At 39.3% G+C, this 19249-nt stretch overlaps 1 protein-coding gene across 5 annotated transcripts in view; it reads left to right on the top strand.

The window, feature by feature from the left end:
- The window catches only part of LOC111657203 (protein MTSS 1-like), a 55122-nt gene that overhangs the window by 15560 nt on the left and 20313 nt on the right, over positions 1–19249 (top strand). For all 5 annotated transcript variants that reach the window (XM_023409292.2, XM_023409289.2, XM_023409291.2 and 2 more), the window contains exon 4: positions 18547–18631. In XM_023409292.2, the coding sequence (XP_023265060.1) occupies positions 18547–18631 (85 nt within the window). The remainder of the gene's footprint in view (positions 1–18546; positions 18632–19249) is intronic.

Raw genomic sequence — 19249 nt, 5'->3', positions numbered from 1 at the left:
GAGGGGAGAGAGAGGGGAGAGGGGAGACAAGTAGCTTGTAATCTGAAATGTGATGCAATACAAACTACACAATTAACACAAGTGGCCTTGGGAAAAAGTAACATAGTGTATGAAACATTATGAGGATTGCTAAATTATTTATCTCTGTCACTTCTTGCTTATTGTATGTTCAAAAACACATTCACAAACACATACACAACACCGACTTTGTCACACCACCCAAAGCATAATAGTTTGTTCACAGTTATAAAAATAACTAAGGCTGTGTCACATGTGGTTTGGCAGCTGTCAGGAAACTGCTTCTCCATGTAGATTGTGTGTGTGTGTGTGTGTGTGTGTGTGTGTGTGTGTGTGTGTGTGTGTGTGTGTGTGTGTGTGTGTGTGTGTGTGTGTGTGTGTGTGTGTGTGTGTGTGTGTGTGAGAGAGATCTGTTTTCAAAGGCATGATTGGAATTGGATTGGTCTGTAAATGATAAAATGATTTAGGATTCAGGTTCTTTTAACACAGTAACACATTCTAAATGTAGAAACTATTATAGAAATACCACTATAAATCTTGATTTAAAATTTCAGTTCAGTAACTGTCTGTGATATTGTATTTCAGTTTTGCCAAACACTGAATTTGGTTGTTCTTATTGAAATGCTCCATTTGGGCATGCCAACTGCTCAGCTAGGTGTGTGTGTGTGTGTGTGTGTGTGTGTGTGTGTGTGTGTGTGTGTGTGTGTGTGTGTGTGTGTGTGTACACACGTACGTATACAGTACATGTGAGTGTGTGCACGTATGTGTGTATATTAAACCCAGTGGCTCTGTCAGCAGCTCTTGCTTTGAGTTTGGACACGTCTGGCCCTGCAGAGATGAAGTAGATGCCTACCCACAAAGCTAGCATGTAGAAGCCTGTTGGGTCTATGTGGACCTAGAAAGATTATGTGGTTGTACAAATGTGTTTTTAGAGCTGATAATTACTTGAATCCCACAGTTACCTCACTTACCCAGTTATTCAGATTGTTTTGAGCAAGAATAATTAATCATTAATCCAAATCACTGTAATTGCGTATATGCTGTTACATATTGTCTTCATTTTATATGCAATTAGTGGTTTAAGAAGTGCTACTGCATTAAAATAAACTTTATCATTTTGTTTTGGTTTTCCAATTGAATAACAAAGTTGAAAAACCAGTCATTCAAAATGACCTACAAGCACATTCAGAAAGATGAGGCTAAAAGACTCTTTACCTACATACAACAATGCCCACTGTATGATCAACACAAGTTTTCCTTGGAAATATAGTCTCTAACATGACAACCTGTTTCCCCAGACTTACAATTCTTACACACATCCTTTCTGAATATGGCTATTATTGTCTTTCTTACTTACCTGGTGTCATTATTACAATTCTTCCTTTTATCCAACTCAAGTTTTTCCACAAGGACCAGTGGAGAAAAACAACACACCAACCAAACATAAACACTATTATGTTTACTGGAGGCTGCACAGTATGTCAGAGAAAGCTGCAGCCTTTATAAAAACTTTAATGTTTTTTGGTCTCCCAGTAAACATGGAGAGGCAAAGGATTGGGGCTATGAAACTGAGTTGCTTTGTGTGCTGCAGTACCGGCTGCAAGATTTAAATCTTAGATCAAAATATAGTCTGAAGTCATACTGTACATAATCAATAATAATAGAATATACTGTGAACACTGTAATCAACACTGAAGTCAGGGGTATTTTAATGAAAACATTTCCAGGGCTGAATTAACCATACTGATATACTGGTTGAAATGCCCTTGCAAAGTTCCTCATTGCTGCATATTTGCCAGCTTGCTTCTAGTTTTGACAGAGTGGCTGTGCTACATCTTTCTGACCTCCATACGCTGCCTAGCCTCAGCTCATTGTATAACCTCTCCCATTAATATCAGTGTTGTCCCTCCTTAAGGAATAGGTTAGTTCCACTGAGGCCTTTGTGTGCCTACAATGAGTTCAGCACTTGAAAATAACTTCCAATCTAGAGGTATGTGTGTTCTTCCATCGGAACTGTCTGTGGTGTGTTTCTTAAAAAAAAAATGTCACTGGAACAGAAAAAAAGTCAATTGAAAAACTGCAAAACGGCAATTGACATGCATCTGGCATCAATTGTTGTTCATGCCGTTCATGATGTTCATGTTGCTGTGTTAAGCAGATAGTCTGAGTGAGTGGAGCTGAAAAGCCCAGATGTCTGTAAAGATTTACCTTCTACTATTTCCAGTCATCTGGTAATGCACTTGGTGCCTCTGTTAATACAGGGCAGAAGCTGTCACAACTGTTATCTATTATCTATGCCTGTCTCTATTACAGGCATAGATAACATAGTCACATATTATTTCTCTTTTGAACTTTTCAGTCTCAGTAGTTGATGCTTTAAGAATAATTAAAAGATAAGTTACAGCGACAGCATGCATGACAAAAATGAGGTTAGGTAACATGCACATGAAGCTGACAGTTCACTAATTGTGGATATAAGACAGTGGGATCCACAAAATCTAAATGGGAGCTAGAGGGATTAGTTATGAGTGTATACATGAATTAGATACTGTAGATCTCTATAGTCTTTGAGTCTGAATGACTCCCAGGAGCCCAAACACTGCACATCTGTGTGTGTGTGTGTGTGAGAAAGATAGAGATTTAAGGTGAGGAATCAAATGTTGGTTGTCATGTGTGTGCAATTGTTTGAGCTTGTAGGTGCATGTGTGTGCACATGGCCAAGTACATGCTACACATATTTATTCTTGAGTGTATGTGTGCATATACACGCCCCAGTTGTTTCTCAATGAGGCCTCTGTTCCCTCTCTCATCCTTTCCTTGCTCAGTGTTGCTGGGCCACATAATTACTGTGAACTGGCTGACGTCCAGCTTGTTTTAATTAAAGTAAATAAGTGATCGAGTTACAAAGTTTGAAATAAGTAGACACTCAGGTTTTATCGTGCCCTTTTCTTTTTGAGCTGCTCACGCTAACTCTCGATAATCCACTAAGTCTCAGCTGAATGCAGATGTACTTTCATTTGACAGGCTCCAACACAAAAGTGACACTTTCTGTTAAATGATCATGCACACTGACTTAGTAAACCCAACTTGGAATGCACTGAACTTGAAACTTTTGGAACAGAGTTGAGTCTAATTCTGTCTGTACTTTGTTCACTTCTCTAAGCACACTCTGTGTGCTCTGCCATAGACAGACCCCCATACAGCTCCATGAAAAAAAATAAGGCCCTTTCCTCTTTCCCCCTCTCAGTTCATGCCTTGGCCTCTGTTACAGAGCAGCCTTAGATCCTGAACTAACCCACTGTCTCAATGCCCTCTCTGAAAGGGCTCTGTCCTTTTCTGTCCAAGACCAGTGTGGCCGTGTACATTTCCTGCCCTCTGTCCTGCCCAGACCTAGATCCCATCCCCTGGATGAGCTGAGGGCTTCTCAAACCATCCTCTGTTCTCTTCTGTTCACCATGACCCCATCCTGGGAATCTTACAGATCACTGGAACCAGCAATTAAATCAGTTAATGGGTCAAATATACAGACTCACCCATATACTCACAGAGAAATTGAAGCTTCCACACCCTTGTGTTCCCATGCACACATATGCACACACAGCGCAAGATTCAATCATATAGACTAGTATGCTCAAAATGATCTATGCCTTTCTCAGACTCGCAGACAATATATCCCTCAGGCTGATTTAATGCCGGTCTTTCTTTCTGCTGTTTGAGAATTTATGGGTCAAACTCTTTTGTCACGTCTCATGGTAGAGACTCACTTGCCTTGCCATTTAGTTTGCACTATAAAACACATTAACATAGAAAATACAAGGAACTTTCTTGGAAAGATTTATCTGCAACCATCTGCTTTAATACGAACATCTGCTTGTTGACATTACAAAGTCAGAGTTTGGCTCCAAAATGCCCTTGTCATGGAGTTAGGAGACACAAATGTGGAAGTGTAGGTTTCTGTATATGTGTGGAACATGTAGCAGAGAGAGAGAGTGGGTATGTTTTTGAGTGTAGGTTAAACATGTTTAAGTGTGTTTGAGGTGGAGAATCCTTTGTGCACTTGACTGTGCATGCAGTGTGTTTCTGCACATTTGTTTGTGCATGTTAGCACTGTTTGCTCTCTGCTTTTTTTAAACATAACCCGGTTAGACCAGTGAGATTTGGAACATCTGACATGCATGCAAAGCTAAATTCAAAACACAAATCTCTCGGGCAAATGAACGCCGGACTTGTGTCTTTCTGAGGTGGTTTGATAAGCATTTATTAAACAAGTTGCTGAACTCATACTCCTTTCTGATGGATAAAAACGCAGTCTGGCGTTGTTCTATACTGCTTATATTTGCATGTTGGATTTCATATAGATGGTCTGTGTCTAAATTCATTGATTTTTTTATGTTATTTTGACGAGTCATCACAGAGTAAACTAACAGTCATGTTCCAGCCAGAAAACACAAATTGAACAAAATGTTTATATTCAGTATCTCCAGAGATAAACTAACACATACCAAGAAAACAAGTATGTTTATTGATTTGTTCCCAATTTCCCATCCATAAATATTTGATTACATTCCATTCGTTAAATGTTGCCTGTTTAACTGTCTTTTCCTCCCTCCAGTCCTACTTTCTGCATATTTGTTCTCACTTCCTCACCTTCATTTTTTGTCTCCTTCAGTTCCTCCCTTTCTCCATGTCTTCTACTTCCCTCTATACCCCCACCTCCTGTCTGTGTCCAAGCTGTCGAGGCCAGGTGTATACACAGCCGGTCCGTGACAGCAACACCAAACCATTTTCTGTTTATCATCAGGAACTTTTTGCTCAGTTGAAACTCCTCTCAAGGACAGTGAGTAAGATGGGAAGGTACAGGGGGCAGAGACAGAATAACACAAGAGTAAAAGCTAGCTTGTGATGGGAAAGAACAGAAATAGAAGGTGTGTTTGTGTCCTCAGGTTTTCCCGTCTTTGATGTGTCATACTTGAGAGTACAGTGCAACAGCAAGACATTTGCATAAATACACAGATAGCAGCAGACATGCACAGTGGGATACCATCATCAGCTTGTTGCCCCTGTAACTGGGCTTGTGAGCCATCTGCTGCAGCATGAACTTTAAAGGTGAACTTGGACACAGTGGCGGCTCATTCACTCCTCCCCTGTCACCAATAAAATTTTGTTCTTTTAGAACAAGGTATACATGAAAATATTAAAAATGACTATGTTAAATGTGTATAATATTTCTACATGTAATCATTTTAAGTTTTAAATGTTTTAAATTTAAGAAAATAATGTCTTGAGTGAATTTGCTGTAAACTCTGCTGGACAAGCATGTCAAACAATGTTCTTTAAATAGTTTTAAAGGATATGAGTTTATCATTGAGTGTGTGAGATAATACAGCCATTGTATTGGTTGATAGGTTGATAAATAATGGTTATGTGCAGTCCATTCAAGTTACTCAGTCAGTGGGTTAACTCTGAGCTTTCAGTGACTGGATTGTTCCCAATCGTCCCATAGACACTTCATAAAACACTCTGAATGAATGATGTGTTTGTGTGGACAGTGTGTGTATGTGTGTACACATGGGTGGGTGGATGGATGTAGAGTGACATTGGAGTGGAGAATGTCGCCTTTCTAACTCTTTGACAGTAATGGGGCTCTTACACATACACAAGTACACACATGCAGACATACATGCATGCAAAGGCTCAGACACACACATGGTAGATGTAATCTGGTGGTCATTATTGCAAACAAGGTAGTGTTGTGTTGTACTGACAAACAGTTCAACCTCTCTGGCGTGTCTCTGGTTTAAATTATCACCAGTATCTCACAGACTAGAGGCCTCTCAGTCTCTCTCCCTGCAGGGAAGGAAAAGGTCACGGCTCATTCAGAGACTAAGTGCAGAAGTTGAAAAGCCAAACGCTGTAGAGAGCGAGTATTTGTGATGCCCTGTTTGGTTAGTGTCAAGTTAGGCTAGAAGCTGATCTTCATTGCTTTCATGTGTGTGTTAATTATACCACAGAATGCTGCCTTGTGTCTAACTTTGTCAGGTTAAAACTTGTTACTCTAGCTCATGTAAACTGTGTTCAAGGCTGGATTTCCCCCCAGAAACTAATGTGCCACAAGTTAAAGAAAGTTACATTCAGTAAAGACCATCTTCCCATTGTTAACGGTCAAATGTTTTTTTCTTAATCACTTTGATGTATAGGCTCACTTTGGGTCTTTCCTCTCTAACAGTAGAAGGCCAGAAAGATACAACTTAAGTGTTTGTTATTGACCAAGGCGGATATGGACATTTGTCGCTGTTCTAACGATATAAACTTTTATCTTATCCTCCTGTTGTCTTTTCCAGATTGTAATAAAAGCAGCCGTGCTTTTTATTGTTTAAATGGAATCATTGATAAGATTACTTATCAACACTGTTACAGCTATATTGACTGAGCCTCAATAGGCTATAGTTATTTTTGTCTTTACTTTCTATTTTGCATCATTTCCTCCTGTTTGCAAACAGCAGGTAATATGTGGTGAATGAGTTCTGAATAGCATTAATGAATGAAAAAGGTGTTATCATGGCTAAGTAACAAATGTCGTATCTCTATGTCTTATCTATTTGATTTTGCCTTGGTTGACAGGATTACATGTGATTGATTATTGAATAAGGTTGTATTTTGGCAATAGTATAGGGGAACTTGAATGTATATTCAGTATACACTACATATCAATGCACATTGTCTATACATGTATCCCCCAGTTATGTTGCAAGTTTTTATACGAGGTTGTGTTTGGTATTACAATATTGCAGCTATTGACAGTAATTTTTATACGCATCAGATACATTTCATTCTTCGGTGAAACATTTCACACATTGAGCACCACATCGGCTTCAACACTGATGCAACCCTAAGACAGTGCTGTTCCTTGTTCACACCCATACTAAAAGCATATTATGATTTCTGTTAAAATATCTTCAGAAGTGTTGCTTCCAAGTAAATCTCTTGCGTAATCCCCTAAATGGGGCATTGATACTGTCAAGCACTAAAACTCTTCTCACATGGTTTGTGTCTGTATTTTATGTATACCTTCTCCACCCTCCGTCCTTGTATTACTTGTTTTTCTCTGTATCATTTACACATACATGTTGTAACAAATTTTCTTTGTGCTGATAATTATAAAAGTTATATTTATTTCATTCTACAGAGGTGTTAAGACTTGTGCTGTTGATACATCTAAAACTTGACTTGAATATCTCTGCCATGTTCACACAGAATTTCAATCTAGAGTAATGCAGGCATCTATAGCTGATACTTTGGTCTTGCACGCAAAACGAACATGACTCAGAACCTGTGACTCAGATCTCAGTTTATTCAGTTGTTGCTGCCGTCAGTTATTGCAGTTGAATTATGAACCTTTGTTGTCCTCACTGTAAATGATTAACAGTGACATCAGACTTTTTGCACGTTTTGACCATCTGCTTACGTGAGACTTGTCTGGTGTTTTCACCAAACAGTGTCTCATCACACACTTTTAGTGTTTTAACATTGGATTTTATGTTGACTGAGTTCCACTGTTTGATTGGTTTTAAGTTACAGTTATCATTGCTACTACTTCACAGTTCTGTGTACCACAAATATGGATGGCAATAGTCAGCTGAAAAAAAGCAATGAATTTAGTTCCTTGGTAGAATTCTTAGTAAATCCTGTCTGTCTATCTGCCTGTAGAAGGTGTGTCAGACCAGAAAAGAAGATTAATGAAAAGTGGGGCATCACAGCCTGGAAAAGAGCAAGAGTGGGCTCTTGGGTAATCTTTTCTCTTTCTCTCTTTCTATCTCTCTCTGTGGTCATCTTATGACACGTTTAAACCCCCTTGTTGGATGCTTTAATTGGTTAGATTTCTGGCAGCAGACTTGTATCTGCTGCTGACCTGTTAGATGATGTAGAGAAATATACAGGCATTGGTTATCAGTTACTGAAACCCCATATTGTCAGTTCTATTAAAACAACTGACATTTTTGTGCTTTAACCACTTACAGGTTAATTATTCGCTGCTGATGAAAAAAATGCAAAAGCACTTGTGGGGATTTCTGTTGTCCAAAAGTCCACTGATTGTAGCCTGTCATCGATAGCCTGTGTCTTTGTATTTGACCACCCATACATACCAGAGAATGGGCATTTTGCCCAATTACATAATGCTCATCATTCCACCCAATATTCAGAACTGACTTTGTCCTGAAATGTGCAGCTCTGGAGACCAAAGGCCAAGCTATGTTCAGATGTTAATTAAAGTATCTGCTACTGTGTGTGGGAACCTGCAGGCTTTTTGTAAATAAGAGAGGTGATATTTTCCATTGAAAATGTTGTACATTATAGGATGTTTTTTAAAGTTGTTGCAAGTATTTTCTTTTGAGAAAACACTGTGAAACAGTTTTCACTTTTCAGTCAGTGGATGTGGCATTTGAGGTATTCGCCAAAATGCTGTATTTCTATCATGCACTTTCCCATGGGACACACTTTTGAGCGTTTATTTTTGTCTTGACTTTGACCGCTCACTGAACTGGCCAACTGCTTACTGACTAGATTAACTCAGGCACCATGTTAACATTATGGTACTACACTTGCAGACATCAGAGAGGCAGGGTGGGAACAGAGGATTAAGCTAGTACAGACAGAAACCAGAAAGAGAGAAAACTAAACTGAGCACAGAAAGGTTGGAGTTTACGATTTGAGAAGTAGATCAGAGTGAGAACAGCTCAAAGGAAGAAATCAAAGGAATACAGTAGAATAAAGAGGAGGAGGAGGGGTGAAATTGCTCCCTGACCTACATTTGCATCGCAATCTGCAGCTGAAGCCAACATGTGCAGTTATGACATAGTACTGTAAGAGTACAGTAAGCCAGTTAGCATAAATTAACATATCAAGTCTGCCTAGAGACTGTTTGCTTGCTGAGGATTTCTGTCTAGAGACCTCTCTCATACTGTTCTCTTGTACTTTTCTTATACAGCATGTGGATTTTAGAGATCTTACTGTCCTATACTGCACTCCTCCTCTTAACAGTTTGTCTCCAGGCAGATATATCATAGTTTTTTATTTCTTTAACAAAAATACATGCTTCATGCCTTTAGATGACCAACTAAAGGCTGTGGCAGTGCATACTGTAAACATCAGCTGACATCTGGTTTCTTGTGTACTGAAGCCGTATTTGATTACTGTAGTTCGTGTTTTAGGGCTTTTCTACCATCCGTGTGGTCTTTGACATGAGGAACACCTGCTCAGAGTCAGGTGACTGACTCAGCCAGTCAATAACATTCCACAGTTCGGCCATAAAACACTTGTTTGTTTGCTTCAGCTGTATGTTTAGGACGATGATGATGTACTGCTGCATTGTCCTAAAACTAGGGACTATATGTATAAAAAGGCTTCTTAAGTCTTATACTGTGAATTTGATGTGAATCTCCTCAGAAATGCTTAAAATTGCCCATATTATTATTCAAGTGATAGATACCAAATGCAGACAAATGCATTTGCAAATGCAATAGTTATAATGATGATGTATTGGGCACATGGGAAGCATTTCTTTCTCTATAAATAAGGACTGGATGTGCAGCAAATGTGCAAGAGTGTGACAGGAAAAATGATGGTAGCATTTTGTAGGGAAGTGCAATGCAGTCTTGTTATCTTAATTGGTTCCCAGTCATTGCTTCAGTTATCCATTCATACCACAGTGCTTTGAGACAGAAATTGTGAAAAATGGTGAGGATAACAGAAGAAGGAGGTACACATACAGTAGCTAAGTAAGCCTCCAAATTAAAAAGGGAGAGGCAGAGAGCAATGGGTGCATTTGTCTTGTTTATCTATGGCCTCAAGACCTTGTTAGCATTCACACTGCAGAACCACATAGAGGCGGCATACTGTCAGTCTCAAATTACTCCTCTTTGTCATCTATACTCTCTCCTCTCTTCTGTATCTTCTGCTCTCACCCTTTCACATGCAATTCCTTTACATCAAAAACTTAAAATATATCTCTGTCTATTTTCCAATAAGCTTCATATCAACACTAACAAAAATTCTAAGAATTTTATGCAGAATTCATTAGTATTCAGCCTGCACTACATTGGCACACTGACACACTTACTGTTACCAGCCGTGGACCTGTTTAGTGTATGTCGGTCCAAAACTCTTAGGTTTCTTTGCTTTACACCTCTAAACCATCTCTGCACACATAACTCATTTGTCCCTGTAATTAATCTTTCCACTTCTCATCCTTTCCACACCGATTATGAGATGACGGAATAAACTAGAGGAGAGTGCAAGCAGGAAGGTAGTGAAAAGGGAGAAAGAGGGCAATTGAGTTGGAAGATGGAGAGGAGAAGAGAAGACAAATTTGGGGTAGGAGAGGAGATTTTGCTGTGGGGGGAGGTACAGCCCTCAGGAAAGGAGAGCAATGTAAAGGAGAGGGGGGTAACGGGAGTCTCATGCATTATTATTCAGGATGCATTTCACTGCATTGCAGTGGCACACTGACACACATTCGCAACTGCAGTTTACAGTGAGTCTGTTTTTGGCTTCTTTTAAACAAAACAGGTTGTGAATATCTTTGTAGAATTGAAGTCAGGTGTATGATCCACCACACTGTTGGCTGAATGCCAATTGTGATGAATATTGTCATTAAGGCACACATTCAGCTATCCTTCACTATCTGCATAAAGACACTCAGATGTGAGCCTGCAGTTGTTTTGGTGGCTCACTTGACTATGATGCAAACCACTGACAAACAGCATCATGATTCTAAACCTGTTTAATTATCTATGATGGATTTTTGATGGCTGCCCTCCCCTCTGTCCTTCTACTTGGCAACAATCCTTGTTACTATACTGTATATGTTCTTTTATGATATACTGTATGTTCATGACCATTGGTCCAGGGCTGTGTTCTGAAATTTTATAATGCACGTAACAGTGCTGTGGTTGCAAATTCAGTACTGGCCCTTTTGACATCATTCTTTGTTTAATGGCGGTGCATTTCATTGAGAATCAATTGATACAGCACCAATAATGTTTCTGTTAATATCAATATTTTGATTTGCCAAAACACAGCCCTATTTAACATACACAAATGTGAACTGCATTATATTCCAGTGCATGAAAACCTTTGTTCAACTTTAGCACAGTTGTACATGCCATATCTACTACACAATTTTTACAGTATCTGATATTAGTTCTCTTTTTTCTTTCAATTCCTCTGCTCTCCTCATCCTCCCCTCTGTTTTGCTTTTCCCTTCTCCTGTCTGTGGATGACAGCTGTTTGGGGCTGTAGACAGACAGTCCAGAGTTTTTGTGCGTCAGCACTGGTCACACTGCAGCAGGTGCGTGTGCGTTTGCTCACCCACACGTTTGCATATGTTGGTGCCCACTGAGGCTAGACTTGCTGACTGTCGAGTGTGTGTGTGTGTGTGTTTGTGTGTGGGTAGATAGGGTATAACAGACAAGCTGAGTTTCTGTCAGCAGCTATTGATGAATGAAGAGGTGAGCTTGGTTCCTAAGGATGCCAGGCCAACTATTAAAACAGACTACTATAAGCCCTTTACTGTGGAGATCACTCAGACACTTCTCCTTACTTAACCCATGAAACAAGTATGAAGAGTATTGTATTTTTTCCAGCTCCCTCAAGTCCCGGATTCACTTGAGACTCTCACACTTTGCCACGTAGTTTGTCGTTTATTAAAAAGTGTAATTGTATACTTACAGTAGGCTACCAGACTGACAGAGCAGACGAATAAATCAGTGAATGAAATGTTAGCCTGTTTCTGTGCAATGTGGGTGGCTCCATCTGGGCATGCCAACTGCTCAGCTAGGAGTGTGTGTGTGTGTGTGTGTGTGTGTGTGTGTGTGTGTGTGTGTGTGTGTGTGTGTGTGTGTGAGTGAGAGAGATCTGTTTTCAAAGGCATGATTGGAATTGGATTGGTCTGTAAATGATAAAATGATTTAGGATTCAGGTTCTTTTAACACAGTAACACATTCTAAATGTAGAAACTATTATAGAAATACCACTATAAATCTTGATTTAAAATTTCAGTTCAGTAACTGTCTGTGATATTGTGTTTCAGTTTTGCCAAACACTGAATTTGGTTGTTCTTATTGAAATGTTTCTATTTCTGTTATGAGAATAAAATAGTGATTTGACTAAATGCCACCTGTTCCAGCTGTAATTGCTGCAATTTTACTGTAAGACTGTCAGTGTAATCAGTACTTAATGTTTGCAAGTTAGCCTGAAATGATGAACATTAATGCAGGTTGCTGACAACAGTATTATGTAATCAGTTGCATTAGCTGGAGGCAACACATGATTGCCTTCCTAACATTATTACAAAGCAGGCAGCTGTGCAGATATACATAATTGTTCTTTTTTGGTGTGAAAACACCAGATTTGGCCAATGTGAAGAGGATGTGTTTTTAAATTTAGCCAGCTTAGTGTGGATATGCTTTCTCCAGCCCTCTAATTAGCTAGTGAACAGATCGCCTTACCTCTGTCCAGCTGGGTGAGTGTATGTGCATGTGTGTGTGTATGCAGCTGTATGGTCTCCAGTCTCTTATCAGTGTAACCACTGGCCCGGAGTTAACAGCAACCATCTGGGGCCCATACACAGAGTTGGTTTTAGCTAGCCAGCCTCTGATGTTCATGTCAGAACTACCCAAGCCAAATCACTCTCTCATTCTCTATTTACCTTTTCCCTTTGGCTGTAAGGCATTTCTCTTCCCCCATATCTCCTTCTCTTCTGTTTTTTATATGAATGTATGGAGAGGCTTTTTTAACATTCACCTTTTTAACCATTTTCCCTTCCTTTAATTCTCTTCCTCTCTCAATCAGTCATTCTTCTCTCTGCATATCAGCTTTCCCTCCATCCTCCATTGACAGACTGAGATCTGTTTAAAGATGCAGACTGGCTTAGTGTGTTCCACATGTTTTCTTTAGTGGGTTTTACCAGAAGTGAACCATGGATCTTATTTTTAGAAAGGCTACACCATAGGATTTGCACCTACATAAGCACCTTTTAGATTTATGTTTTATCTGAAAGCATGAATACAGATAGTTTCAGGTACTTTCAGATAGTAGTTTCAGGCTGGATAGTGTAGAGAGTGAAGTTTGATCTACCAAAATTGAAGCAATGTTCCAAACCTGCTTATAACAAATTGATTTGTGAGGTTATGAGATTAATTATTACTGCCTGTTGTGACATTGGGCTACACACTATAAGGGTTCTTGTTTTTTTTACATATTTATTGAAATGAGTTAGGGTCCTATAAACAAAAAGGTATCCATGTAATCTGATGCAGAAGTGCTGTTTTTGAGTTTTTAAGCCAACAGTGTTGCTTTTGAAAAGTTCCAATTGATTGAAATCAGTAAATATCACAGTAGCTGTGTAGTTATAGTAGTACAGAGCTGTAAATAAAAGTAGAATAATTCCTAGCTCTACCTATGTGTTGTCATAGTGCAAATAACATACTGATATATTGAGTTTTTACTGCAGGTATGTGGTGCAGGCTTATAGGAGAGGATCATACAGTGTCATATTGCTGGTATCATATTACTTCCGCCTGTATTGATGCCATTATTATTGATGATTTCAAATTGCATCAAATCATGTCACATTCTCATAATAACCTGAAGGGTAAGCCAGTCGAATAAATACAGACAAAGGAAGGAACTTTGTCCTTCCACTTTTATTTAATTCTACCCAGAGGATGAGTTACACAGCCTGCTGCCCGTCTAGCAAGCTTATTTAAAAAGTGAGTTTATTGCAACATTAGCCAAAAATAAAGAGGTACCTCACACAGGACATTTTGGTACTGCACTTCTACTACTGCAAGGGCTATGCATTATAGTGAGAGTTAATGATAAAAACACCTTAAATACATTTACGCAATTACCTCTTTAATCAAGTGTCCTCTCAAAGTCCCTTGTTTCTTATGCTTTCTTAGAAACACGCACACACACGCACACACACACGCACACACACACACACACACACACACACACACACACACACACACACACACACCCTCTGTGTCAGCATAGTGCGACATTCCAAGGAACAGTCTGGAAGGGGGTTGAGGACAGAGACAGACTTGGCAACTCGACATCAAATTGCCATCCTATCTCTCTGTCACTCTCATACGCACACACAGACACGCACACACACACTGATGGAAAACTATCACCTCTGTCACAAATGTCCCCAAAGCCTCTTGAGACATTGGTTCCCACAGAAAGCTGTAATATCAGTAACCAAGAGACAAAGCTTTGATAGGAATCTAAGTAGTAGTTTCTTAGTTTACAACCTGACGCATGTATAGTGACAAATAATGTTTTGTACATATTGCTCTCATCAATCACTTGATAGAAAATGCTTGAAAAAAGTAGTGATTAAATGAACATCAAGTAGATGTAGTAAATAAATGTAATTATAAGCCATTGTCTTTATACTGTTGGACATTGTTGACTAACTAGGCCTGTGACTGTTGGTGTTTTTTAAACACAAACCAAATCATGCACCAGCCACCATACTGTGAAACATTAAAACATACTGTGACCAAATTTGCTATTTTTTTCCTCCATGTTACTAGTGCTGCCTATTTGCTTGCTGTGTTTAGTTTAGTGTGGTTGGTGCACAAGTGCACCAAAGAGTGGAGCTTATAGTGTGTCTGAGTGTATGTCTGTGCTTTCTACTGTTCAGGTGTTGGTAGTCCAGTGATAATTACAAGCCTCCGAAACAACCATGTCACACAGCAGGTATTTCTACTGACAGCCAGCTATGCAACTACACACACACAGCAGCAGTCTGGCCTGGCAATGAGGCAAGCTTTTGTGTGTGTGTGTGTGTGTGTGTATGTGTATGTGTGTGGCAGGCAACTGGTGCTGCCAGTGCAGCTATTTCTATCCAGGGGTCATTTGGTGCTAGACGGAGTAGACCATTTGAGTTAGCAGCCACTTTATCCTGAGAGCAACAAAACAACTTTCCACAAACTGTGCAGATCAACCTGATACTGCATCCACTTTTGGCCAGTTTCTTAACCCTTAAAACTTTTGACTGCATGCTATGTGTGAGCTCCTCATGGGTGATGTGGTTGAAACCAATATTTTGATTATTATTTAGATAATTTAGAATATTTTTCATAATATCACTGTGACTAAATGTGCAGACTGTGTGTGTCAAATGCTTCCCAAAGATTATGACATGTCATGATAATAAGTCACTTTACACAGAAAAAGGTTCCGAAACCAGTAACCTTTTTGGAGCCCAAGTCAGACTAGCAGGCACACACAATACACACACATAAATGTAGTGTTTCCATGGCAACTGCAGTCATGGCACAAACCACATTGACTAGCTACCTGCTGTGAGAGGGAGAAACCAGGGTAGAGAGAAGAGACACAAGTCTCTTTAGTACATGGAATATGTGGTATTTCTGAATTATTTATTTTTATGATTATCATGTTGCTATGGTTTGAAAATTTTAGTTGCAAGGCTCAGTTACTTGCAGTTTTTCTTTTTATCAGTTTGTGCTCATGGCATAAGAGAAGTTATTTTGCCACATCTTGAGCAATTCTAACATCTGCAGACAATTTTCTACATATGCCCATGTTTTGTATGTTAGCTATAGTCTCTTTCAAATACGACCTCTTGAAAGGAGGTGTGCCATTCATTGGAACTCTGTTCAAATGGAAATGGGTTGTTGCAGTTACCTCACAAAATCTGACTTGACTGCAAAGTGACTATTGACTGTTAGTGTAATATTTCTAGCACACCCATAATACTACATGAGCAGATTTTGGTTCAATTGAATGCCTCATATTAAATCTAGTAGTTTGGGTGGGGTTGGGCCAAATGAATAATCAAGTGAAACCAAACTCTTCCCTTGACAGCATGGGCTTGACCTCTACAGTAACTTTTTAATGAAAAACTAACTCTTTTTTTTTGGCTGTGTGGCCTCCCTGTGGCACTGTGGCATCTATCAGACACACCCTCTAGAATAACAAGCAGTTATAGTAAGGAAGAGGTGGGCAGATGGATGGATAGGATGACTAAACAAGTCAACACAGGAATGAATGAGCATTATGGTGTTATACAACAGAAAGGTCCTTTATGCCATGTAGTAGCCACACCCTCTGTAATAATAAGCACACACTGTTACAGAGGGACGGATGAATGAATGGATAGAGGGAAAAATTTGAGGCCATAATGGGCTCAGTGGGATTGACATTAAATGATGTATTGTTGAAAGGTGCGTGAAAGTTGTAATTTGCCATATAGAATAGCTACATTCAGTGTTGCCCTGTATCTCTCCAGGTTATTTGTCTGTGCTTTGCCTTCTTTTCACTCAGCTGCCAAAAGCATAGTGAGCTAACACCGGCCTTTTAGAAGAGCAGGACAGATGGAGATAATCTGAAAAACAGTTCTTGGTTTAGATTCGAACCAGGGGAGATACAATGCAGAACTTTTCATGTAGCACTGTTTGCACATTTTGCAACATTGACACACAATATTCTCTATCTATATATTGTGTTTTCATTTAGGGAAAAACACAACAAAATAATTAATCCACCTAGCAACTCTTCACCATTATCCGGTTGAATTTAGACATTCAGTAATTCAGCAGATATGCTCCATATAAGAACTTTTGGCCCAGCTATTTCCTACCATGGCGCAGCCTGAGATGCACAGTTGACACAGGCTAGCTCTCATCAACATAACATTTTGAGGAGTCTGCTATACAGTTGACAGTTTTCTTGGTCTATCTTAATTTTGCTTCACTCGTATCATATTACTATTCACTAGTAATATTGAGTTGAATCAATATTAATATTAATTTGATATAATATGATATGAAGTTGAATTTTAATTCCATTTGAAAGCACAAATTCAATTTGAAAGTTTGCCTCAACAATTTTTCTCCTATTCTGTAAAGATTTCTTGATTACAGGATTTCTTTTATTCTTGACACCCCAGTCACCATGAATAAGTGTTGCAGGCCAAATCAACAGCCTCATGCATTTGTTTTGTCCAGCCTCTGACAGTAAAAGACAATTTTATGTGTGTGTGTGTGTGTGTGTGTGTGTGTGTGTGTGTGTGTGTGTGTGTGTGTGTGTGTGAATCTGAGTGTGAGTGAGTGACAGCTCTGTGTGTTTGACTCTGCATGCAGCAAGGACTGTGCTGACAGCAGAATGGCTTGCTCAGTTGGAGAGGATTCACACTTCACATCAGATCATCACAACCAAACTGTCTCTAAAACACACACACACACACACACACACACACACACACACACACACACACATACACACAAACACAAAACCATGCACACACAAACTGAGAGTATCACTCTGTCACATAACAGAATGTCAAAAGAACTCCACTCAGTTTCATATAAGATCTCCTTGCCCCCACCTCCTCTCTCTCATGCACACACCAACACATGCAGACATATACACACACACAGTAGTGCTTCAGTCCCACAGAGAAACCGACTAGTCATACTGAGCAGCCAAACAATAGTTCTGTCAATCAACGTCAAGTCCCTGCATAGCTGTCCAGCCTGAGGCCTTCCAGTGGACAGCTAGTTAGCCTGTGTGACGGGAACTGACATTAGCCCCAAGCACATTTTCAGGACTCCAGCTCCAACTTCCCATTACTTCTCCTGACCTGAATATGTGTGCAGTTCGTAATTCGGTGTTTCCCACTGATTCCCACAATTTTCAGCTACGGTGGAAAGAGTGGGGTCAGTGAGTGCTCGTTCCAGCAACAAATTTTTTTTCCAGTATCAAAGTCACTCTCAATTTAGTCTGAAGTTAATTGCTTTACAGCATTAGCAGACTATTATGTGCTGCACTCAAATACCAAACGGCTTTTCATTCAGTGTTTACATTGTAGATGTACAGGTACCTAATCATTTTCAAAAGCCCATTGTCTGCATTTTTCCCTGTGGAATCTCAATAGTTGCCTTTGTAATGAGACATCCTGTTTAATGATGCATCTGTAGTCCTGAAGTAATTGTATGTTGACTCAAATTGCAGCAAACCTTCTGTTGAAAATTAAAAAACTTTTTGATGGTGGTTGATTCAGACAGTTCATCCCAAAAACAGACTTAGTGGCTGAAGTAAAAAAAAGATACAATTGGATTCATTGGTTTATTGTCACTTTTATGGACATCGGTGTCACTTACAGTAAAGTTGAAAAACCTTTGTTACAGTCTATGTAAATCACAGTGTGTTTGCACTTGAGCCTTCCTTTCTGGCTTTTCTTGCCTCTAGCCCTCTGCTTACTGTCAAACCTGTTCATGTGCTCTCATATCATTCAAAGAATATTTTCATGTGAATAGTTTGACCATCTAACATTTTCTATGTCATGTCCTTCTTCAATGAGTTGTTGTGATACTGGTTCATATCTGAGATTTGGTTAAATAGATGAATGGATGATTTTAGCAGTTATCACATTAGAAGCTTGTTTTTATTTTTTAAATTTTTTTTGTCTTTTTTTATATCTTTTAGGTGGGACCAGAGACATTGGATCAGCGCTGACCAGGATGTGTATGAGACATCGCAGCATAGAGGTTAAACTCAAACAGTTCTCGATGTAAGGAACATTACACATAATTTATTGGTGTACTGTACTTTTTTCCTTCCTTTTTCACTCCTCAATGACATTACTACTGAAGTTTTCACCATACAGGTTCTGATATGATGCAGTGTCTGGTGGATTTTTGGTGAATGCTTGGCTTAGATGTTGGAGAGGTTGGGTAGGAGTGGGGATTTCACTGGCATTACTGTGGTTTGGCTGAGCTAAAAAGAAAAAAAGGAAAAAATATCAACAGGGAGTTCATATGTCCAACAAATATCCTCTCCAAACACTCAAATTGTGCCAAAGTCAAGTGATACAACAGAGTGATTTTTAAGTCCTGAGAAAAAAATATCAGGACTATAAGACTTTTACAGATAAACAACTTCCTCTTGCAGTGTTTCCTATATCCCTGACTCACAGTTAGTGTACTTCGACCCAAGCTGTTTCCCTAGCACTGCAACTCCCAATAAAATGGTGTTATTGAATTTTTATCTCACCATATGTCTCCATAACTTGATATTTTGTGTGTGGGGGTGAAAATGTGCCTTTTTTCATGAAATGCTGGGAAAGAGATGATTTGTCTGGCAGGACAAGCATCTATAATGTCTCAGTGAAGTCGCACACAACATATGT

The sequence above is a fragment of the Seriola lalandi genome, unplaced genomic scaffold (assembly GCF_002814215.2).
Source record: "Seriola lalandi dorsalis isolate HSWRI2012SDOR001 ecotype SW California unplaced genomic scaffold, Sedor1 jcf7180002054387, whole genome shotgun sequence".
NCBI classification, from domain to species: Eukaryota; Metazoa; Chordata; class Actinopteri; order Carangiformes; family Carangidae; genus Seriola; species Seriola lalandi.
This window is presented reverse-complemented; position numbering and strand designations above follow the sequence as displayed.